Here is a 25,178-nt window from a genome sequence, read left to right as displayed (position 1 = left end):
CTACCAGAGGAGGAGGAGGGGAGTAGAAGGAGGAGGAGGAGGAGGAGGAGGAGGAATAGTGTGGGACAGTATTCATGCAGGTATATTAAATTCCAAACACTTAGGAAGATCTAGGAAAATAGAGGTATAAATAAATTAAAAACATACTAATTAGGTTTATGGTAAGAGTCTTCTTTGTGTGAAAACTTCTTAGGGCATACCGCAACTATGTCAGCATGATTTAATCAAGAATAATACAAATAAATCCATAGAAATGAAACCATTAGTCTGGATACAGAATCCTGTAATGGTGAGATACTGGGCAGAGGCTTTATCTGTGGAGGGCTGTTTGCTATGCTCATTCCGTTGTGGGCTCTTGAATATTCCCAACAACAATGCAGGCTATGTTTACATGGACGACACCAGGCAAGGTAAAGCAGAGGCCTTCTCTATCAGTAGACAGCAGACACTGTGCCACAGACACATTGAGCTCTTAGAGCTCAGTGAGTGCAAGATTAAAAAAATAATAATAATACAGCTGCCTCAGGCTTATCTGCACATGTGGCTAGCTGGAGCTCTTTGCTATCAAGGTGAGCTTAAACACTAAATTGTAATGCTTCTATCCTTCTAGAGTAGCTTATTCTCTATAACCTAAAGCACACCCAAAATATAAAGTGCAATATAAAAGAGTAGAAGGAGCCTAGAATTTGTGGGAACACTTTACTTTCTCTCTACTCCCTCAGAGAAATGAATGGGAAACTACCTTCTATTCTTTTGCCTCTTTACTCTCATTTGTCTGTATATTGCTAAATCCTATGCCTACATTACTATATTTAAATTTGTTTGGCTATAGAAATCCTGTTTATTTGCTATGCTGAAGGATGAGAATTAAATTCTTATACAATCACTTTTGACTCACAACATCTTATGGCCTTTTTTCTATTCTTCCCAATATAGTTGACTCAAAAAATTTTGGTTCTAGGCTGGGCACTGGTGGCTCACGCCTGTAATTGTAGCTACTCAGGAGGCTGAGATCAGAGGATCATGGTTCAAAGCCAGCCTGGGCAAGAAAGTCTCTGAGACTCTTAACACCAATTAACCACCAGGAAACCGAAAGTGGCACTGTGGCTCAAGTGGTGGAGCACTAGCCTTGAGCTGAAGAGGTCAGAGACAGTTCCCAGGACCAGGGTTCAAGCCCCACAACCAAAGGAAAAAAAAATGGTTTTAGAAAGAAAGCTCATGTTTAATTTTCACATCACAGCTAGACTATAGAAAGTATAATTCTGTTTTCCTTCTTATATAGCTTTGTTTTTCCCAGAACTGATCACTCATTTCCACATATATCTTTCTATATCTCTATTCAAAGTCTCCATATGATGACTATGCCAGGTCCAAGTGAGTGAAGGAGACAGGTTACAGCACACACAAGCCAAACCCACCTGGCAAGAAAAATCCCTGCCTGGAGCACAAGCATGCATCTCCCTTTCCTCTGCGTGGAACACGGTTAGACACGTAGTGCCCCATACACCAGGTTTATGTCAACTCACTGGGCTTTTGTTACTGAGAAAGAGCCCCTTTATTTCTAGGTCTATATTTGGAAGCTTTAAGGATGTAGTTATTTTGGTATGACTGGCATTACAAAACAACCATGTTTACATTAGTAAAGTACATTTACAATGCAGATATAATGTATGAAAAACTGCCTGATGGCCCAGTTCCAGAAATCTACCTCTACTGAAATGAAGTCTAAGAGGCTTAAAAATGAGCAAAGGGCTCTTTGTGGTACTCACAGGTGATCAGATATGATAGAATCTTTGTACTATAAAATATCCCAATAACTTTTCCATGAAAAAGAGTGGTATTAACAAGTATGAACTTTAATGTATACGCATGTGTAAATTGTGGCATGCAATTTCTCACGGTAAAATAGATCTCTCTTCTATGTCAGAGTGTATGTGAAGGAACAACTTTTTTTCCTACATGGGTAGGTGTACACCAAATTTGGGAAGATCCATTTAACTAACCTCTCTAGACTTTCCTTCTTCTTAGACTTCTTGCTCCGTCTCACCATCCGGCTCTTATAGCTGTTTCTTCTGGCTGGTCCTGTTTTGATTGATGTGTTTTCAAATGGGGTCGTGGTGATTGACACCTTATTTCCGCTCTATTAAAAGAAAAAAAAAAGGTTAGGTGGTATTAAAGAGAAATGCTATAATAAAGCAAGATCTGAACTGAGTTAAAGATTGGAAGACAAAAGAGACAGGGGCATTTATCCAAAAGTCCTTCTATTTCTAAATAACCCTTCTCTCCCCGAAGTCCTGACAATTCAAATGGGATGGCTGGCTAAAAGGAAGTGCCTTTAGAGAGGGTGGGCCCTGGAGCCATTGGTTTGAATTCCTACTTGAGCTCTGTGACCTTAGCAGGCTGCTGAACCTCATGAGTCCATATTCCCCCTGTACTAGCTAAAGGTGAGGGCTGAATTCTATCTATCTCATTTGTCAGTGCTCATCCAGGGAGCAAATGAAGAGTTTGTAAAACCTTTAGCACCAAGTGGTAAGGGAAGGCCTTATGGGAAGGCCTCTATAAATAACGGTTAGCTTCATTCATATGCATTAAGTAGAAATGTGCCCAGTGGCTGTCTAGTCTTGGTTGATATATTTTTCTTCTTTTTTTCCCCCCTCTGTTTTTGTGTTTTTCCTTTGGCCTAGAAATCATAGAGCAGCAAAACTGAATGAGACTTTTATGTTTAATGATTCTTAAAAGGTTCTTTTCCTATTATCATAAAACCTGTCAGCCTGCAGAGCTAGAGAGTATGTGCCAGGCAGTGGGAAATCTCTCTACGCAGGCTGCACACAGTAAGGTATTTCCTTGCTTCCTGGTTGGTTCTGTGTCTCCTCCCTGAGTTTTGGGAAGGGACATGGTGGGCAGCCGTGAAGCATAAGGTAAAGTATGGTGCTGGCAGCCAGGTGAAGGGTGCTAAGGGCAAGTGGTGAGTTACTCTGACTTTCACAATTTCTTGAATTTCATAATAACCAGGGGAGAGACATGTTCTTTCAAAGTCCGGGGTGGGGGGGTGGGGTGCTGGGAAGATGGCCAATGGTAGAGTGTTTGCCTTGCATGCATGAGGCCCTGGGTTTGATTCCTCAGCACCATGTAAATAGAAAAAGGCCGGAAGTGGTGCTATGGCTCAAGTGGTAGAGCACTAGCCTTGAACTGAAGAGTTGAGGGACAGTGCCCAGGCCCAGAGTTCAGGCCCCACAACCACCACCACCAACAACAACAAAAACAAAGTCAGAGGGGGCTCTGATGACCTTGCAATGACAAGCACTATAAGGAAAGGGCCTTTCCAAAGGCCTTTGCCTGGAAGGGACCTAGTAGCTGAGGTTGAAGAATGGTATCAAGTTATAGGAAATGAAGGGTTGTGGGTACAGTTGAAAACACAAGGAGTAACTATTGTAATGATAACATCTATTCTTCCCTTCCCCTAATTGGGAAGTATCTCATGCTTAGTAAGAAAAGAAATAGAAGTATAAACGCAGGGTCTTGTGTATGCGAAACAAGTGTTCTACCATTAGTTTTAAAGTTATATCCTCCTCTTGACCCCCCCCAACTTTTTAAGACATGTATAAATATACATGTATAGTTATATATTTTATAAATAGTTTTATTATTACTCTGTAGATTTATTTCTTAATTTCACATTATTTAATTTTTCATCATTGAACATTCTCTAAGAGTGAGATTGTTATTGGCCACATACTAGATTCTTCCACTTGGGTGAGCCATAACTTATTTAGCTATTTACCTTCTGCAATTCTTTTCTCTTTTTTGCCAGTCCTGGGGCTTGAATTCAGGGCCTGGATGCTGTCCCTAAGTTTCTTTTGCTCAAGGTTAACACTCTACTACTTGAGCCATAGTGCCACTTCCTGCTTTTTCTGTTTACGTGGTACTAAGGAATTGAACCCAGGGTTTCATGATGCTAGCAAGCACTCTACCACTAAGCCACATTCCTAACCTGTAATTATTTTCTATTTTTCAATCCTTATGGGTTAAGATTCTCTTATTTTAGTTTTCTATGTTTCTTTAGAGAATGATTTGTTTCTGCCTTTGACTAGTCATGGTATTTATTGTCTTTATTATCCTTTATCATTCCCTAAAATTTTAGAGAAATGTAGTTTGAATTCCAATACACAGATTTTTATCTTCTTCATTCTAAATAGGTAACTCATGTATTCTATATGCAAATAAACACTTTGAAAGTATACCTTTACTCTTGTAGTAGAGATTGATAGTCTGTTTTCTAAATAGAAAATTCAGCTACTAAGTATATAAGTTTTACTACTGGAGGTTCTTTGGGGTGGGGTCTTCTCTTCACAAATTATGTGGGGCCATGATGGAAAATGGTAGGTTTTCCTTTCATGAAGGGAAAGGACAACCGATACGGCTGAAGTTCACCACTTAACGATGCTTTGCTTCATTTTTTTCACATTCCTACATTGAGTGGTCACACAAGGCCATACAGTTATCTGGGATGTCCTATAACAATAAGTACAATGGAACCAAAAGCCTCAACATTATTTATCACAGGTCACAGATCCCAATGAAAGAAGATTCCAAGCCTGGCTCTCCTGACCCCATCCTCCAATACTTCTCCTTCCCAAACCCAGTCCTTATGGGTGGGGTATGTCCTTATCCTCTACATCTCTTCTGTGCTTGGCTCATACTTATCACCAGTGGTGATGAAGAAGCCAGGAATGCTCCTGGTGGAGGCCTGTCCAGAGTATCAGATCACCAAGAAGAAATGAGGGAGACAGAAACTTTATAAAACTGGGTGACCACTTCTCAGTGAGGAGCAGGACTTCCTGAGAACAACTCACTGCCCTTTCCCAATACAAATCTGTTTCCTTTCTGTTCATACACATGGCTATTTCAGAGAATAATTCATTGGACGTAGGCACATACTCCAACGATAATTTCTCTAGGGGGGGAAACATACAAAAAATGTAGAGTACAAATATTACATTGAAAACAATAGTGGGGGGGAGGTACATAATTGGGGAAAAAATGCTATTTGGGAAGCCTGTCACCTGGTGGATCTAGTTGGCAAGTGCTACCTGAGTATGGATGAATATAGTTTGCAGACTAGGGTTATACTCAATTAACTTCTCTTGGATAAATGAGCACTTTATGGCAAAACTTATTTTAAAACAATAGCAACAGCAACAGAAATGTAGTCAGCACAGTAGTCAATGTTCAGTTAATTCACTTTTACTTAAATTCTTTTCAAGAATGTTTACAGTAGGAGGGAAATTATTTTAAGGTGGCTGAACTGAGTCCAGTAGCAGAAGTTACACTATCCAATTTCCTCTCATAGTCTGACTGGGTCACCTTAACAGTTAGTCTTGAGCCAACTGGTAGATCTAATGCCCTTGCCTTTCTCTGCAAAACACAGGTGGGGAACAGGCCTTTCCTGCACATAGATTCTCCTATACTACCTTTTCATATGATGAATCTCCATGCACCTATCAAAGCCCTGAACAGATAGCCCCCATTTCTCTGATGCTATTCCTATGCAGCTTGGTGGCCAGCCATCTTTCCTCCTTCTGAATGTCTGCCATGTTTACAGGCTGATCCTTATGTTGAACGCTGTGATTAGAGTCTGGCATTGCCACCATTTCCCACTGTGAGCATTAGACTATAGGGTACACTGGCAAATTGGCGGATGCATGTTGTGCAGTAGTGCACTGCAGGAGTGCAAATTATCTTTGGCTCCCTGGCAGACAGGCTGGAGTGCCTGTTCAGTTTTCTCTGTGTTTCCTTTTTTAAACAAGAACATTTATATCCGTACATTCATCGCATCTACCTCATCGCATCTAACCGAGGGTGATCTAAGATTATTTTTGTCAACCATGACAGAGCTTGACAGGTACCAAGTACTCTGGCTTTACTAGCTGTTATTCTTATGTGTCATTTTTGTGTGACCCTGCAGTATTCCCATAAGTACTACACATACGGGGGGGGGCTGGGAAGGCGGGGAGTATGATGCTATTTTGGTGGTCCTCATTTCAGCATCTAGAATTTCCCAAGAAGTCACAGAAAGGATACTTCTGAAGCAGAAGCTCATGAAGTTTAGGGCTTCTCTTAGGCCTAGCAATGTAAAATAGTGCTATACTTAAGACAGCAACCTGGGTGAATGCAAAGTCTGGACTACAGTAGGTAAGCCTAGAAGAAGGCTATCAGGCAGGCAGGGAATATGGCGGGGTCCATATGGCCTCTGTGAATAAGGAAATGGTGGAGAAAGATTTCAGCCAATCTCTGATGTTTTTAGAAAGACTGATGCCACCTAAAAGTCAAATGTAAGTAGTGAACTCCTTGTGGCAGGAAAGAGATTAACTCCTTGTGTGAAAGGATTTGTGTCATTACTGGGGAGGTGGACCAGATAATTCACAGTGTCTATAATTCCATGGGTCAAGGATGCTGAAAGTCTGGACAAGTTTCTCTGTCTGTGTAAGGCTGAGCTTCCATAACAGGTCTACTTGGAGACAGTGAGGAAAAGTGAAGCCCAGTGTGAATCCGTGAGACAGAAAATGCTTACGATGTTTACAATCTAAAGAATAGATATTAGAGTTTCTAAATGTGTACATGTAGCTCTATGTGGCAACTTTCCCGCCTTTTTTTAAAGGATGCATGCATTTCTGTAGAGCAGGACATCGTGGGAATAGAGCTGCCACCCCGAGGCTAAGCCCGCTGTTGATACCCGTCACTCTTATACTCTTTGCTCAAGAATCGTTGGTTAAATTTGGAAGAGAGCTGCATGATTACACAGTTCGCTGGGAAGATAATTAAATCCCTTGTATCCTCTTTGTTTCATTACACTAGCTACTCCTTCTGAGTGCTTTCTCTATGAACCAGAGGCAGGATCCTCTGCTTGGATGTGTGACAGAACATACCATGGCCTCCAAGGGTGCCAGGGCTGCATGCCACCATACTACAGCAGATGCAGGGACACACCATGAAGGCAGCCAGCAAGGAAGCCTGCGGGCTGTGCACGGTGATCTGGCTACAGCCAGAGGAGGCAAGATGCTACATAGAGCACCATCTGATTCTGCTAAGAGACCTGGCCAGAAGTCTTTAAGAGGGAAATTCACATTTGAATTTCATAGAAGCAGAAAGGGAAGGTTTCAAAGTCCAGAATCATATTAAGATACAAAATAAGTCGCACAAAATGTGTTCCGTGACGTCCCAGCAAAATAAACAAGTGTATATTCCCTCAGTGTAGAGTTGTTTATTGTGTATTTTGTCTTCTGCTTTAATGAGCAGATGTAGGACATGATGTAAACATATGCTGTAGCAGGAGCTATTTTGCATATAATACATATGATAAAGAATGCGGAAACCAAGCACATAGTACCACCTGAAATCTTTTTAGTGTTTTAAAAATCAGTGATGCTGATTTCCAGTAGAATGAATGACAGCTAAGAAAAGCCCGCCTACAGACTTATTCTCTGACAACAAGGGTCAAAGTAGGTTCCTAGACAGAGTGAAGAAGCATTTTAGAGACAGTAAATTCCTTTTGGTCTGTTGCTCCGGAAGTCTCTACCAACTGGAAAGGCTTCACATTGAATGTGAGAGAAAAACCTTCAGTACTTTCCTTGAACCCTTATCCCCAAAGGATAGGGATTGCAGGATCGAGAGCTGTTAGGGAAGCAGCTAGCCAGAAGAAAGAGCTTTTGCATTTCTTCCTTCCACAGTCAAAGGATTGCAAAGTCAGCAGTCCTACTGGGCTTCCCATTTCTTAGATACTTAACTGAGAGAGCTGCTCTACCTCATTGTCAAAGACAGATGCTAAGTGAAACTGAACACCTTGGCTCTTATCCACGCAGGGATGAGAAGCTACAGAAGGCATAGGGCCCAAGTATGGGCCAGCCCAAATCATCTTATGGCAATTGCTATTAAACAAAGACACGTGCAATCAGACATGAATCGGGACCCAACAAAAATAGGCACATGGACCTTGTCTTCTTACGGTACTTTTGGGATAGCAAGCAAAGGAGAACCTAATGGTTCATTTTAATGCTTCAACTTTGAGTCCCAAATTCCCACAGACCCTGAGCTCAGGATGAAAGGCTCATCAATGCTGTCAATTAATCATTAACAACAACTCTCTTATAATAGATCTCAGAGGATACATACACTTCTGCTTTTGGGACCCAGGCCAGACTCCAAATCTTTTGAAAAACAATTATGTGAACTAGGAAATGACAAAGGAAGAGAAAAGTCATTTAACGACACTTGGTTTCAAAAGCTCTGTGCACTCACTACCTGTATTGCCTTCAAATTCCTCATTTTATTTTCAGTCCCACCTCAGTGTCACTTCCCTGGGATGCCTCTCTTCAGGTCTGGGCTCACTCTGCTCTCATATACATGTCCAGTACTTCATGAGCCAGCATCTCCTAAGTCCCACATCCGTCATGTCTACAATGAGGGCTCAAGATCATCAGTGACGCCCCCACACAGGTTAATGCACATCCGTGCTTTGTCTCTTTAAGAGGGCTGTGGATTCAATGAGGCTTGCATCTCTCTGGCTGCCATCCCTGACAGAATCTTAGTATAGCACTCAAGAAGTAAAACCTATTCACAAACCCATGGGTAGTAAAGACTGTCTTTCCTATCACAGAAAAGTCAATGTTTTCCTGAGAATGTTTAAAATCAAATTCAACCATACTTGGATGGATGACTTTATATATTCTGGAGTCAGCAAAGCAAGCATCTCAACAGATCTCTCTGAAAGAAGGGAAATATTCCTGTCTCTCTCCATTTATTTTCATGGCCCCTGTCATATGATTCCATGGAGCTACTTAGCTTTCCTTGTAAGTAGGAATTAATTCCCTTCCTTGTACTTATTTTTTTAAATCACTTACAGCACCTGTGTATATATTTATAGTTCTGTCTTTAAAGGAACACCAACTCTTGGAATGAATTTAGATCTGACCTCATACTTGAATTTTATGATAGTCAGACCTAAAAAAAAATTCCTGAAGAAAGCCATCTTTAGGACAGGTGAATCCAAAATAAATTCTACTGTGGGATATATAAACAAAGAGAGTTCTTACTATACACAACTTAGAATAAGAAGCAAAATTAAATTAGGGAATGAGTGTGCAGGTATAAAGACATTCTTTCACTATGTAATACTTGAGAATTCACAGTAGTTTTGCTTTTATGTGAAACCTCATATTAGTGACTCTCTTTTCAGTGGTGAGACTGACCGACCACAGGGGGAAGCCTTAGAGAAAATGACCTCTTGGTACTAATCCTTCAGGGATACCTGCCTTTTCTGCATGTCCATGATATAAAGAAGACAGTACCTTCAATAGGAGCTCTATAACTTCCGTGTGGACAAGTCCATGCACGGGCTCTCCGTTGATGTGCGTGATCAGATCCCCAGCCTTCAGTCCTGCCTGGCATGCTGGACTTCCTTCTTCTACGTTCTAAATTCCAAAAGGAGAGTATATATTTGTAAGCACAATGATGACAACTGTTTCTTCCATCAGACTACCCTGACCTACTTGTAATCAATCCTGTTCGTGACGGGAAATCAAAGTCATGATGCCTATTCCTATTCTCCTGTTCTAAATAGGATAATTCCTATGTTGCCATTAAAAAGAAAAAGCCTAGTGAACTTTGGAAAAAATAGTGGAATAAGAAATGAAAAAGAGAATGAAAGAATGTTGTCTGCCTATGTGGCATGCAAAAACGCAGACACTGGACAGAATTAGGAGCGATGTTTTTTGTGAAGTCAGATTCATCTATACACAGGGAAAAGTGCCTGGACAGGTTAATGAAATGTTTCCCAAGGGCCACCAGCTTAACAGCAAATGCACTGGCTGAGAACAATATTTTTGCCATGTGATCACTCTCCAGTGTGGCTGGGAACAAGAGCTGATACGTGTGAGATCCTGCGCTTACCCAAACGATGTGGTGCACTGTGTAGATGTCGCTGTCTCCCACGTACACCCGGATGGCTCTGATGGCGAACCCGTAGTTCTTCCCTGAACTGTGGATCACGATGGGCTGATGGGGACTTGCCGAAGCTGCTGAAGAATCTCGGCTGGGTGAGGAATCTCTCGAAGATGAGGGGTCCGAGGACAAGGAGTGGGGGGACATTGGACTGCCCAGAGGAGAAACAGCAAACATATCTGCAACAAAGAAGTCGGCCATCAAAGCCAATCCTGGGTGCACACTTGTCCATGCAGCCAGCCCTCACCATGGGAGCCCTGCCAGGATTGGGAAACAAACCCACAGAACAACCCCATTTATGACCAATGGCAAAACCAGGAAGAAATTATGCAAAAAAACAAAAAAACCCAGAAGGTTTCTATTGGCTCTGGCATGGATTGCAAAACTGAAACCTGTCAAGAAAACAGCAAAAGTGTTTCTATTTAATTTTTCAATTAAGACTCAACAATCATGAGTCCTTCGTTCTCTAATTACAAGACGTAAAGATTACTTTCTGACTGATATTTTTAATTACAGATACATGCATTCAAGTATGCAGAGAAGAGTGTGTGAACTACAGTTAAGACACTGGATTCCAAATCGTACCCTCAATCATTTCCCTTGGTTCTTTCCAGCCATATATGGCCAGGAAAGCCATGATCAATTTACTACCTGCTTTCTGATGTGGCATTAAAGTACTATTAATTAACACATTTTAATTGGAAAAAACCCACTAACGTGATAAATTCTTTATAAAATAATTACTATGGTTACAACTGATTCTCTTTATTTATCACCTGCAAACACAATTAGTTTTACTGTAGAATAAGGCAGGTAATATAGATTAATTTAAAGAGCAATTCAGTTGATACCCCAAACACCAATTCTACAATTTTATAAGCAAACTCCTATGTTCTGAATGCCTGTGGTTCTTCCAAAGTTCCAGCTCACTTGTAAGAACACACAAGGAGGTACCATCTAGGAAGAAAAAAAAGTTCCCACTCAACACCAAATCTGCCAGTGTCTTGATTTTAGACGTTGCAGTCTCTAAGACTGTGTACAACAAATCTGCTGCTGACAAATCACTAAATCTAAAGTATTACATTATAGCAGCCTGAACAGCTAAGACATTAGCATATTTTTAATCAGTTCATATCACTATAAATAGGTCTTCACTGGTTATGGGAATTTGTGTATGTCTGAGAAATGTAGAGAAGATGCTGATGTTTAAATGAAAGCCTAATCCAGGACCAGGCTATAAGATCCCAGTGATCACAGGTACATGGCACTTCCCACTGTGATTATAGTAAGTTGGAAGTGCACACACTCAGCATGTTCCAGGTCTTAGGTTGTGGGAAGAAGAACAGAGCTAAGCATGCCACTATCTGCGCTCTTCTACTCTGGTTTCAACATGCCCCCAGCCACTTCTCTTTGCTGGCTACCTTCTGTCTAATCCCTAGCTACAGGCCAGGCGAAGAGAGGCACCATAGTGAGCAGTGACATGAGTGGGAAGAGGACAGAGTGAAAGAGCCAGTTCCCTAATTCTCCATCCCACGTTGATCTCCCTTATCTCCCCAGAGTGATTTAGTTTCCAATACTAAAGAGTGGGCTGTCTCATCTGCTTTCAAGAGATGACCGCACCATGCCTAGCTCTCCTGCTGGGCAGATGGACTGCGGCCACTTCTTGGGTTATGATGGACCATTCAGACTAGTGACATAGATCTCCACTTTATGGTGCTCAACAGAATGTCACTCAGGAGAGAAATCTACTAGAGTGAGCGCTATCCCCAAATGAGCATTTGTTTATATCCAATTTCTTTCTGCATAAATATGAAATTTCAATAAATGTAAACAATCCCTTTCGTGCATGGCCGCATCCTTCCCAACACAAGCCATCTGCAAACATAATTTTGCTCCACTTCCTGCCTTCTGCTGTCTTTGTCATGATGTCACCATCACAAGGGCATCTATTTCATCCTCACCACAGAAGGACCACAGAAGTGACCAGCCGAGGTGACATCAAGTTGTGGAAATACACCACGATCTAACCCAACTATGATGAAGCTGTTTCCAGGGGGAATTTTTTAAAAAGTGTCAAGAACAATTTATCTACCAGTAGGAGGAAGCAGACCCCAACCCACAGGATTGGGGAAATCTTCACATTCTTTCAGGGCCATCTGTGACGCTCTGCATCTCCAGAAATGCAAAAGTTTACACTCTATTTGTCTATTTCCTCATTAATTAGCTGTGAAAAGCTATACTTAAGCTTCCAACACAGATGCTGTATACAGCTTTTTAAAGTATATACATGATATATAGTCTAGAGAAGAAAAATTATTCCAGGGAGGAAAATTCATCATTCTCCTTGGAGGGGAAAAAAAATTCATAGAAAGAACGATTTTCTCATTTCCTGATACAGAATGTGAGAGGAAAGTCCCTGTCTGTTTTCTTTGGAACTCCCAAAGGTCCTATAGGGAGAATTCAGGGGTCTGTAGGCAGTCCTGGAGCTCTTAACAGTTGTTCTGAGACACCACCCATGATAGATTTGAGTGATCTAGCATTCAGAATCGGGGGAAGTGGAGGGAGGACAGGGCACACATGCACAAATGCATACACCACACCATTTCATGCAAGTAGACATCTCTCTACCTCCTGGGATCATGAGGGACAGAGCACTGGCAGAAAGGGACTTTGTGACTTTCCCCGAGATTTTCTTTCTCTCTGTGCTTTCTAATCGCTGTCGAGCCATGTGAGAAGCAGATTCACTGGAGGGCTTGGAGGAATTATCTGTACTGTCCACACACTCGCTCCGTCCATTTATCTGATCCAAGTGCTCTGAAAAACTGCCAACTGAACAAAGAAGAAGGAACAAACACATTCAGGAAAATCTAGGATAGGAGAGGTGGAGAAAGGGTGAGAAGGGAAGGAAGGATAAATACTGGGAAACATACTCATGGTTAGCTGAGTCCATCTGGTGTCAGGCCAACAGGAAAAACACATGATTGGTTAGGAGAAAGGAGAGGTGGAGAAGGAAGAGATGAAAGAGGTATCAGTTCAGCCTTGGTTCTCCTTGTACACATGGCTGCTAAATTCTCAATCAATTCTCAGATCCAGTTAAGAACATATGTACAGCAGCTTCTTTAACCCCTAAGACCAGCATTTCCTTAGGATCCCCGTGATCAACCACAGTATACTCTGGCACTGATGATAATCAGAAATGTTGCTAAAAATTTTCATCAGAGTCATCCTGAGTCATTCTCTGCCCAAATCTGCATCCTTCTCAGACATACCTCACCTGGGTCCCGGTTAAGATGGTAGAGTATGCACCACCCTTTCTAGCTTATTTTTTTGAGATGGAGTCTTGGCTCAACTATGTCCACATATAATCTCTATTTCCCAAGTAGCTGGGATTACAAGTGTTAAGTCACTACTCCTAGCTTCTGTTTTCCCTTTAGTTAAAAACCAATGACAACACATTGTCATCCACTGAGAAGAGGCAATGTGTATCTCATAAATTCTATCAAAAACAGAAATATAACGTTTCTAAATTCATATCCCTCAACTCCACTAAAATCTGAAGATCTACAATCCATGCAGAGAATATCACACCACTGTGCAAAAGCCTCTGAAAATCTAGCCCGGACATTTAAAAATGCTGACTAAATGACATTCTTTGCCTAGTAGAGCATTGGCCTAATTCAACAAAACAAATACTTCATTTCAGCTGAAATGTTACAACACATGACTATCCAGCTCTAGCCCTTTCTAGTTCGTGGAGAGAGACACACTTAATGGTTCTAAGGTTTGTTCTAAGAGAAGCCTGAGACAGGAGGGCAGGGATGGGCAGAGGTTCCTTCTGGACTATCCTGTAACATCCAGCTGACCAATCAAAGAAAACAATGTTAAAGCACACAGCAACAATCTTTTTGCTCCCGTGTGTTAACATTCTTACCTAACAGTTTATTCTATTCCTTACAAAGCCATCAGTTGTCTGCAGAACTTGTTCAGAACTGCTTCACTAGTCAAAACTTTCATCTCTCCAAACTTCAGCTTACTGCTGGGTGAGTCAGACACTACCTTTCTCTTTGGAACTGGTTTGGATAGGCTAAATGACAAGAATAAAATGATAAGTATACAGGGGAATCTCTTCACAGTGACCAGTTATTGGTACATTCAGGCACCATACCTATCTACAATTTCAAGGATTCAAAAACAATGTAGTCATGAAAAGAGAGAGAGGCATAAAGTTCACTTTCCTAAGTGTCTAGGCACCATTTCCCCTTCGCTCACCTTTTCCTCTTCCCTCCATCATCTCATCGAATTGCATCTGAGTATACACTTCTTTACTGCCAATGATGGATAATGTCACCTTAATGTTCTCTAAATGTCAAGGGTTCCTTCCTTTTGATGGTGGAGCAATATAAAAATCAACAAATTTAATTTTACTACAGTCACGGTTTTCAGGTTCCCTAATTACCCTTGGCTATAAGCAAATCAACTCATCTCTCTATTCTGTACAGACCCCTGGGTCTTTGATTATTTTTAGTGTGTGTATGGGGGAGAGAGAGAGCGAGAGAGCGAGAAAGGTGGTTTGAAACTATTAATCAAGATGCATGGCAGGACCCTGGCAGAGATTTTTAATTATGAAAGTAATCAATCAAGTGTTTAGACATTCCTCCCCTCCCTTCACCTCCTACCTTTCTGATGGTGAGTATCTGGAGGTTTTAAGGAAGAGCAAACAATTCACCACATCAAGGACAGGACAACCAGCTGGGGAACTTTGTAACCAAGAATGCAAAATACTGAAACAGCTACACTTTCTATGATAACCAAGAACTAAAAATGATCAGGAATTGTAGAATAATATATGTCTCTACACTTACTTCTATGTTGCTATTCTCCTGGCTTTACAGTTTGAATAAGTGAAATTATCCAATAGGAAGAGAAGTGAGGTGAAAAGAGAAATGAAGAAAATATGACATTTTTTCTCCCAAATTGATTATAGCCAGATATGAAGCTCCTCTCCCTCTCCTTCTCCCTCTTCCTCTCCTAATTTCTCTCCCCCCTCTTTCTTTCTCTCTCTCACTCCAGCTTCTCTCCACCTACCTTTCCTTTTCCTTCCCTTAGGGCCTTCCATTTGCTAAGTGAGTGCTCTACCACTTGAGCCATGCCTCCAAACAGTTTTTGCTTTACATTATTTTTTGCCTGAAGTCAAGCTAGGACCATCTTCCTCCTTCCTTTGGCTTTCCTTATAGTGGGGATAATAAATGGTACCACTGTGCCAAGATTATTTTGTTGAGATGAGACCTCACATTTTTGCCTGGGCTGTGGGGCTGTCTTTGAACAGTGGTATTCTGGATCCCTGCCTCTTAAGTATCTGTGTATACAGGGTATGGGCCACCAGGCTTGGCAGATCCAAATTCTTTAGTGAGGCTGAAATAAGCCTAGCTTGTAAATCTGTTGGGATTTTCTTTTTTTAGGTGATTTTTTTTTCCAAAATAACTTAGGCTCTGCATATTTACTTAGTTTAAAAATGTTGAGGGAAATTCTTGGAATTATTTATGGTTGTCAATATAGCATATTGAATATGGTTTAATGAAAACATTTATTCTAGCAACCCTAAGCCATACTATGTTTCAATTTTTGCAAAAGCATAAATATGCACTGCTTGCTAATAGGAGGGTATACTGTGTGTAACACCTTTGATAAATCAAATGATATTTTAAAGACATGTTCTGAGGGAACTCCAACAGTATGTTTTGTCTGCCGTGGAGCTGTTTATGTGCAGTGCATAAAGACAGCACATGAAAGCACATTGTTGTGTTTTTGTTTGTCTATTTGTTGAAGGGTCCTGGGGCTTGAACTCAGGGCCTGGGCACTGTCCCTAAGCTTTTTCACTCAAGGCTAGCACTATACCACTTTTGAGCCACAGCGCCATTTGTGGTGTACTGGTAGTTAATTGGAGAGAAGAGTCTCAGGGACTTTCCTGCCTGGGCTGGCTTTGAACCATGATCCTCATATCTCAGCCTCCTGAGTAGCTCGGATTAGAGGAAAGAGCCACGGGCAGTAGGCTGCACATTGGTTTTTCTGCCTCACTCTCCCTTCTGCAGTCTTATATAGGCTGGAAGCTATCCTGTGAGTCTCACAGAGAAGGTATCAGGAGGCACCGAGTTTGAGTTTCTAGGTACCATACTGTCAGAGCAATCAGGTCAGGGTGGGCAGAAAAGCTCACTTGATATTGTACCATATGGGTGACGGAAGGTATTTGTGAATATAATTTTGGTGCTATGATCATCTGGTATTGTATCTCACTCCAAACTCTTGGGTTGCACGCCATCCTATGAGACATACCTTTACATCAACAACTAGGACCATCCTCTCTTATATTATCCAGTTCTGATTGCTAGGGGTCCCACTGACGCCAGCTGTGAAAGAGAGGCTGGATAAGATCAGACCACAGCCAGCGCGGAGGAGGGGGCTGAGGCATGTGACCTGTGTCCCTCAGCCCCAAATGAGAAGCTACAGGATGATTATAGAAAGATGGAATATTCACCTTCACCACCTGGCCAGATCAGCACCAAAACCACTTCTCAGTGTGGCACCAGCAGTGCCAGCACCTTACCTGACAGGGTGGAGCTGCTGATAGTGCTGGCTGGGGTGGTGACCTCAGCCTCCTCTTGGGCACATTCTTCCGGAGGAAGAACTGGCTTTTCAGGCTCCTCACGGGGGTCTCCAAGGCAGGGGGTGGCTTGATCTTGCTCTCCCTCTGTTGAAATAGCCAGTTTGGGAAGTAGGCCAGAGCTGAGTTTATGTCTGCTGCTATCAGTATCTGAAGAGTTGGAGGTTGATAACTGTTGCCTTAAATTGAAAACAAAAGCAAAGTCAACTATATAAACTGGAAAACAGATGAAAGCAAATGTTTGGAAGAGCCAGGTAACAACACTCTTTGGTGTGCCTGACGATGACACATATATCTAATGCAATAGTTGCTGAGGTGTGGTACCCATGGATAAGAGGCGTCAGCATGGCCAGGGAACTCACCGGGAGCACACATCCTCAGGACTCACCCCCCATCTACTAACTGGGTTGGAAACTCCTTGGGAGAATCCAGCATCTGTATTTCAACACCCCTACCTCCTCAAGAAATTCTCAACAACAACAAAAAAATCCCAAAGCTGCTTTGGCTACTGTGCAGGTGGCTATTTAGGAGGCATCTCACATACACTTCAGAATACTCCGAACTCCAGCTTAATGTTTCCGTGGATGGCAAAGGTGTGTTTTTGGCTTTGTCCCCAGAGTCGTCTTTCTCTTCTCCTGAATTCTGAGTTATTCGATCTATACTGCTGAAAACCTGGAAGGCAAAATAATCAGTGCTTGTAAATATCTTCTACAAAGAGCTTGTCAGATAAAGCCCGTGACTTGAGAGGTAAAAATAAGTAAATAAGCAAACAAAACTGAGTTTATGGCTGAAGTGTGACCTGTGACCAGGTATCCAGAAAGTTCTTGCAATGGTGTTTGTCTGACTCCTGAAATGAAGAGTCTGAATGTGTTTCTGGGTCTGAATGTTATTTCATTTTTTTTTCAGTATAAAAGCTATCAATCTTGAAGCCCCTGTACCCAGTGTCTTGGGTTTCAGATGTGTGAATAAAATCTATAGACATACTGGGGTTTCTTGGCCTGAGGATCATTGCCTATCTCTGATTAATGTTTAATCATAGTGCTAATAAAAAAGGGGGGAGGGGAAATAACACAGAAAGGTTGATTAGCCACCAGTCAGAGGTAGGAAGGAATTGAGTGCAAAGGGAAGAATGACTGATCCGTTTCAAGATCTGGGTGGGAAGGTCCATAAGACAGGTGTACACTATATCCTTGGTGCTAAAAGCCAGGCTAACTTGTCTGACTTACAAATCACCTGCAGTGAGTCAGGAAGCTTCCTGTGCAGATACTGAGATTCCTTCAGCAGACCAGAGATTAGCTCTCCCCATTTCAGAATCTTTGCAATCTCAAATGAAAGATGGGAGGCATCAACTTCCCATGGGGCGGTGGCGGGGAGGGGAAGGAGTATATACCCCATGGCCCTGCTCAGCAGCTTGCCCTCACACCTGAGATCTACTGGGATTAGGAGAAAAAGATTAGGCTAGAGAACAGAAGGTGGGAAAAAAATGAAACACTTTGCAAGGCAAAGCAGGAAGCAGTATTTAAAAGCCCTGGATTTGGTAGGATGGGCAAACAGTTGTGTCCAGATTTGGTGTTAGCCAAGCTTTGTCCCAGCTCCGAACAGGCTAGCCACCATCCTCTCCAACAACATCCTACCTCTGCGACATTCTTATAAACAGAGAGGGTAAGCACTGGCCAATCTGCAGATGCACTTTGGGTAATCAACTTAGAAAAACCTACAGAGCACTTTAAAATCATGAAAAGCTATAGAAAAGCTAAATAGTAATCATGCATGGTACCATGGCAACAGAAAACATGCAGCAACTGAGAATAGCAAAAGGGAGGTAGGGTGCCCTTTAGGTTTATTTCTGTGTTGTTGTTTTTTTAATAATAAGTTTTTTTTACTGTGAAAATACTGTAGAGAGGGGTTACAATTACATGAGCAAGGTAATGAGTACATTTCTCATCAAGCATTGTTGCCTCCTCCTTTGTTTCCCCTTCCCATCCCTGCCCTCCCATTCCCCACCCCCCACCAAAGTTGTAAAGTTCATTTTTTGACATAACAATTTGTACATCTCATTGTTGCAATGGGTCTACCCGTATCCCTATTTAAACAATTTGTTTTTTCCCTTCCCCTCCCCAAATTATACCAACAGCAAATACAGTGAAAACAGGGGTTGTACCATGTGGGAGGGACATACAAAGCAACAAAGAAATCATCTTATAAATATGTTAGAAACAATAGCAAGAAAGAAAAACATTCAAGTCCTTTCCTCCCTCTCTGAACTACCAATTTCCTTAAATTTTTAAAAATTAAAAAAAAATCTTACTGTCTGTAAAAAGGCATTTTTCTCAAGAATCAATTTTATTTTTTTCTACCTTCTCCCAAATTCTAGTTTGGCTTCCTACTGACTTTCATTATAGCTTACAATTTGTATTACTGACTAAATAGTTTTCCTTGAGGAAAGAGGCAAAAGAATTTCAAGTTTGAGGCTAGCCTGTATTACACAAGACAGACCCTGTCTCAAAAAGGAAAACACTAAAACAAAAACAAACAAAACCAACTTTCGCATCCCATAATCATTGGTCCCAAGGTAGCAAGTGTTCTTTCAAGGACTCGAGGAAAGAGCTCTCTACACAACAAACTCACATTCTACCTTATAATATAATTTGTTAGGAAATGGAAAGACTTGGAAAAAATTATATTAAGTGAAGTAAGCCAGGCCCAAAGAAACATAGGTCCCATGGTTTCCCTTATTTGCAATAACTAGTATATGTCTGGGACAAGCAGAAAAGGTCAAAAGCTATGTACATATAACTAGATAAGATGATGTTAAGCAAAATCAACCCCAAGATAGGGACACAAGTGGTTTTTTCTTTCTTGCTATTGTTTCTAACCTATTTATAATGTACCATGTGATTTTTTTGTTCCTTTGTATGTTCCTCCCCCACAGTATAACCTGTTTTCACTGCATTTGATATTGGTGCCTGCATCTTGTGAATACACTTCTCTAATTTGGGGAGGGGAAGGGGAAAAAAACAAAATGTTTAAAAACGAATACAGGTTGACCCATTGTAACAATGAGATGTACAAGACACTATGTTGAAAAACGAACTTTACAATTTAGGTGGGGGGGAGTGTAGTTGTAGAGGTGGGAGGAAAGGGATGGTAGGGGAAAAACAAAGGAGGACGCAACAACACTTGCTAGGAAATACACTCATTACCTTGCTCATGTAACTGTAACCCCTCGGTACAGTATTTTTACAATAAAAAACTTAAAAAAAGAAAGAAATGAATGAGGCTTCCACAGCCTGGATTGGCTAGATGGAGGGCAGCAAGCATGCTCATCAGATAAACAGCTACCACACAGAGATGACTATAGATGCAACTCTATGCCTCAAAAACAAAACAACAGCTAAAAAATAAACCCACCCCAAACAAAAACATCCTTTTCTGTGTGCTGGTACTGGGGTTCTCGTTTAGTTTCTTCCCATCCCACTCCCTAAGGCTAGTGCCCTACCACTTGAACCACATCTCTATCTACTTCCAGATTGTTGTTGGTTACTAAACATAAGAGAGTCTCCAAGATTTATCTGCCTGGCTTTTAACCTAGATCCTCAGATCTCAGCTTCCTGCCTGTAGCTAGGACTACAGGCATGAACCAATGGTGCCCATTAAAAATTTATTTTTGAAAAAGAATCTTAATTTGCAGAGAGAGAAATACTTCCACACTAGAGTGGAGATTCCTGATTATCAAGAGGATGAGGTCATTTTTCCTGAATGGAAATGAGTTTTATAAGCACAGGAGAGCTCTAGCCCAAGAAATGTATGCATTATCCTGCCCAGGTAATTGTAACCCCTCTGTACAGTATGTTCTCAAATAAAATAAAATAAAATTAAATTAAAAAAAAGATATTTAGGTAATGATTAGGAATTAAGAATAATGATAGGTAATAATTGGGACTGGTCTTTTATTCTATTTTATGATAGTAATAAAATGATACTTTTAATCATTATATAAAAAAAAGGGTAGGTGGGAGACTCTTGCAGCTTCTCTGAACATTGATGCTCCATGCAACTTACTTTTGAGAACCTGTGTGAACAGGAGGAGAACTGCCGTATTTCCACGGTGAAATCTTCATCATTTGTGTCATCTTCTTCCTCCGTTTCCATGTGATGGTATTTCTCTGATCGAGCTGTACAGAAATGGTTAGGGACAATACCAATTACTCAGAGTTTTGGCTTTTAATTTAGGTATTTTAATTACTTATTTCTGTATCATCTATTATGGGTCCCATTATGTTTAAAAACGTGTAGGTATGAGATTGGAAGGCTCAAAATTGGATTTATTTTAAACAAAGTAAAAGCCAAATGAAGTCTTATGTCAGATAATGCACATACTATCAAAATAACTCGTGTCATCCTCAGATTCCAGTTGGGGAATGAATTCTGCCTTCTGTCTCAGCAAACTGTTCCAGTCTAAAGAGCGGAAGAAGCGATGCTGCTTGACTTCATAAGCTCCACCTGGAAGTGGGGAAGCAGAGGCAGAGAGGAAAGGGTGAACTATCCTCCAAGGGAAGGTGAACTGTGGGTCTTGGGAACAACTCAGCAGAGAATAAGAAACAGCATAGCAATCATAACTTTTTCACTTGACTACCAAAACCCAAAAAATTTTGCTTCCATAATCCATCAGCTGGCGATGTGATTTTGCTAACAGCAGTGTGCTAAGGCACACGGTGTCTCCTTGTTAATTTTTCCATGACTCCCTCCATTTTTCAAAGGTTAATGATGTGGCCACTTAAAATCACATCATACAAAATCTAGGGATCTGGATGCATGTCTGCCCAAAGCAGGCTCACTCATTACAAACCCAGAAAAATTCTAACAAGGTGCAAAATGTGCTCACAGCACTATGTCCTCTGGAGGTGAGGTTAATAATGATGGATTGTTCCTAAATACCATATAACAGTTACCATTCAATTTTATTGGATTGCTCATTAGCATATGTAGGAATTAGATTCTTGGGCTTAGATTCCTAAGTAAGGGACTGATGGCATGTTGGATAGATTTATAATGCATCCAATAAAAAAAAAAATCAATCATTTCCTAAATCCAGGCTCATCTTGCCAAATCTGCATAACAGCACAATTTGATGAGTTTTTTTTTTTAAATTCAGTTCATGACTTTTCAAGGAAAGGACTTATAGCGAATATTAACACTACAACTCACATAAAGAGAGGTGTGACATAAAATCATGGCGTGATATAAAAGTCAGAGCATGAGAATCAGGCCCCTACCCTGCCACGAGCACCACACTGTTCATGAGAGAGAGAACAAAGAACAGATTCTGCAAAAACACTAGGAAGAAAGATTTCTGAAAAGACAACCCCCAGGGTCCAAATCAGCCTCCCCATAGGCTATCTCTTCTGGTTGGAATGCAGTTGTCACTCATGCCTTCATCCTATCCTTTGTGGGACACAAAAAGAACAGCTAGAAAGAAATGCAAGCTAGATGGAAAATGGGCTGGGGATTTTGTTCCAAGAAAGGATTCTGTCGATGTCTTTCAAAGATGTGGCTCTGTCTGTATTGGACTCCTCTACTACAAGGCACAGTTCTGGCTCTCCCCAAAAGAAATCCAGACAAGGGTAACTGGAGCTCTGAGGACAAAGGTGTGCACAGAGAAAAGAAAACAGGAAACTCACCCCAAAAATAGGGAGAGTGGATTCTTCTTTATAAAGCAATGGATAAAAATGTATATTGAACATTCTGCCCAGGTGTTTTCCATGTTTCTAGCACTGGGGTGAAGCATAACAGCTGTGTATTAGCAGCTATGGTTTGTGGGCCAATTCTATGCCAATGTGATATCTGGCAGAGGTATCTTTTTTTAAGAAAAAATTAGATCATAGAAAGTAACCCCCCAAAGTAGGCATCATCCACTTCATTTTTAAATGTGGAAAATAAGGAAAAATTACACTGAGAGAGTAAGCATGGGAGGGCTAAATCTAGGTAAAAATATTCAGGTGTAGACAGTGCTATGAGTTGTTGTTGTATACAATGGGAGGCATGCTGTGCTTTGCTTCATCTCTACTTTTTCTTCTGCACCATTTTGACATGGATTCACATTCACCTGGCCATTCCACAATAGGCCAGCACATTCCATTCCAGTTCACTGTGCGTCCCAGGTCCCAGTCAATTTCCCCAAATGCAGCTGCCAGTGTCATTTTCTTCCAGTATCCAGTAGAAATAAAGGCCAAGAGAGCTTTAAGTGCTTCCCTGTCCCATTCCCTCACCAGGCAAACAGCACTAAAGTTCACACCATCAGGCTCTGATGTGTATCTCATACGACACATCTCTGGACTCTTGTTCCAGCCGTGGTTCCACTTTGATGATTATTAGCATTTCAGCTGCTGCTCAGCTTAATCCAGAGATGCAACTGTTCCCAGGTGAAGGCCTCAGATGGTGCTTCTGGACCACAGCGCTGTTCTGTCTTCCCTCCCCTGGAACTCTACAAACAAGTAGATGATCCCAAGGAGTCACAGTCCCCTGAGGACATACCACATATTTCTTACCCTTTGGTTTTTGTGTCCCACTGAGAACTTGGTTTTCAGTGGGTTCTGTTTCTGAAGTCCTAACAGAGAAGAACAGAAGGAAAGAAAAGGGAAAAACTAGGAGAGGGGAGAAGATGACCTCAGGCTTCAACTATTATTAGGAATATAGTTGAAGACATATGAGCTAAACACAAATTGTTCATACGAAGATAGTTCTCATTGTAAGAATTCACCATGGAGAAAAGAGGTGGGAAAGAAAAGGATGTGGAATATATCTTAAGCTCCTGTGATGTACAAGGTTCAAAAGCTAGAAGCTGTTAGGACTTTTGTAGGGGTGGGGGGTGATACTGGGGAGTGAACCTAGGGCTTCACACATGCTAGCCAAGCATGGTATCCTTTAAGCCTTATCACCAGTCCTTTGGCTTTATATTTTGTTTTTTTGAGATAGGGTCTCATTAGCTTTCCCCAGGTTGGCCGATCTCTTCATTTCATGTAGCTGGGATTATAGATGTGTGCCACCACACCAGGTTCTTCGTGTATATTTCTGCATTTACTCCTTATGATAATCTTGACAGGTAGGTAATATGCCATCTTCATAGACAAGGAAGCTGAGGCTAAGGAAAGGAAGAGATTACTCAGGACTCCACCACTGGGGATCCTGGTAACAGTCACAACTGAGCAGCTTTAAGTTCCAGTGGGCCAGGCTGCCACTCTGTAAAGTCAAGAGTATAGTTCAAGTAGGACAAAATCCCCACATTGCAAGCTATGTTTTGGCACTAATGTTTTTTCCCCCTTGAGTTTTCTCTTTCCATGGAAGTTTCTTAAACATCCATTATGATCTTCACACCATTTTTCTCAGCCTCTCTAGTCTCTTGGGGCAAATGTGCATTCACACATTTTCACGGTGCATTATTTTGCTCACTAAATATGCGTTAAATACGAAATACTGTCACTGGAAGCAGCCTGGCAGGGCTGCAGGAGCCTCAGCCTCATTCTCTGGGTCCTATTGGGAGCTGTCATGTTGGACTTGCTTGTTTGGCAGACACTGCTTGACAATGTTAAGAGCTTCAGCAGGGTCTTTTAAATGTCTCTTTTGGACTTCTGCTAGGGGGTTTGTTCCTCAAGCTGTCAAAGCCTGAAAAGGCTGAATGTAGCAGTCAACAAGAAAATGCGCAGAGAAATAACTTGCAGCCTATGATACATAAACATGGGTATGCTGACCACTATCCAGGCTCTGTCTTGTTAAGCCTAATAGGTAATCTGAGTATTCTTAAAGGAGGGAAAGGGGTAGAATAGCATGTAGAAAACCTCTCCAAACTGGCATTTGAACAGTGAAGGATGAAGGTTTCTGAGTCTCCTTCAGAAAGGGTGTGTCCGACCAAATATACTTTTAGTCAGATCTTAGGAGGCCCTTTCTCTGGGTCAGTTGAACAGAATATCTAAATAGATTTTTGTATTATCACAGGGCAATCTTCAAATGCCACTGCTTCTCATTTTTGGCTCCAGTGAGTAAAAAAATCACTCCTTCAAAGTCTGCCCCATATACAATCTTGACACAAATTCTTTGACAGCTACTTGAATCTCTTGATCAAAAGCCGATCTGACTGCAGGGCACGGAGGACAGGAAATATCAAGTTTGCTTATCATTCCAGGCAAGTGTAAGAGCAAACAGTGGTGAGGCAACATAAAGAGGTTCAGTCAGGTGGAAGGTAGTGGTACCACCACTACGCTAGAATCTGATTATGTCCCCAAAAAGGTGAGATTTCTTTTTTTGAAATGCAGAAAATTCAAAATGGCATCATAGGCACCACACCTGGCTCCAAGAACCATACCTAGATAACCTCTTTGATTCCTCACAATAATCCTATAAGATGCTTTTTCCTTTTTTTGTTTTTATTTTTGCTTTTGGTGTCAGTCCTGAGCCTTGAACTCTGGGCTGGGCATTGTTACTGAGCTCCTTTGCTCAAGGCTAACACTCTACCACTAAAGTCACTCTA

The 25,178-nt window shown here is 41.4% G+C and overlaps 1 protein-coding gene across 9 annotated transcripts in view; it reads right to left on the bottom strand.

Moving 5' to 3' along the window:
• Positions 1-25,178, bottom strand: part of Mast4 (microtubule associated serine/threonine kinase family member 4) — a 602,193-nt gene that overhangs the window by 7,162 nt on the left and 569,853 nt on the right. For 6 of the 9 annotated variants that reach the window (XM_070031269.1, XM_070031264.1, XM_070031265.1 and 3 more), the window contains 8 exons: positions 21,035-21,157; positions 20,717-20,829; positions 17,199-17,326; positions 16,598-16,833; positions 12,625-12,825; positions 9,946-10,175; positions 9,345-9,467; positions 2,004-2,140 (listed from right to left, as the gene is read on the bottom strand). In XM_070031269.1, coding sequence (XP_069887370.1) covers positions 2,004-2,140; positions 9,345-9,467; positions 9,946-10,175; positions 12,625-12,825; positions 16,598-16,833; positions 17,199-17,326; positions 20,717-20,829; positions 21,035-21,157 — 1,291 coding nt within the window. The remainder of the gene's footprint in view (positions 1-2,003; positions 2,141-9,344; positions 9,468-9,945; positions 10,176-12,624; positions 12,826-16,597; positions 16,834-17,198; positions 17,327-20,716; positions 20,830-21,034; positions 21,158-25,178) is intronic. The other 3 variants (XM_070031266.1, XM_070031267.1, XM_070031273.1) reach the window with 1 other exon arrangement.

Source organism: Dipodomys merriami, unplaced genomic scaffold, assembly GCF_024711535.1.
Source record: "Dipodomys merriami isolate MVZ:Mamm:240054 unplaced genomic scaffold, mDipMer1.0.p SCAF_20, whole genome shotgun sequence".
Classification (NCBI taxonomy): domain Eukaryota; kingdom Metazoa; phylum Chordata; class Mammalia; order Rodentia; family Heteromyidae; genus Dipodomys; species Dipodomys merriami.
This window is presented reverse-complemented; position numbering and strand designations above follow the sequence as displayed.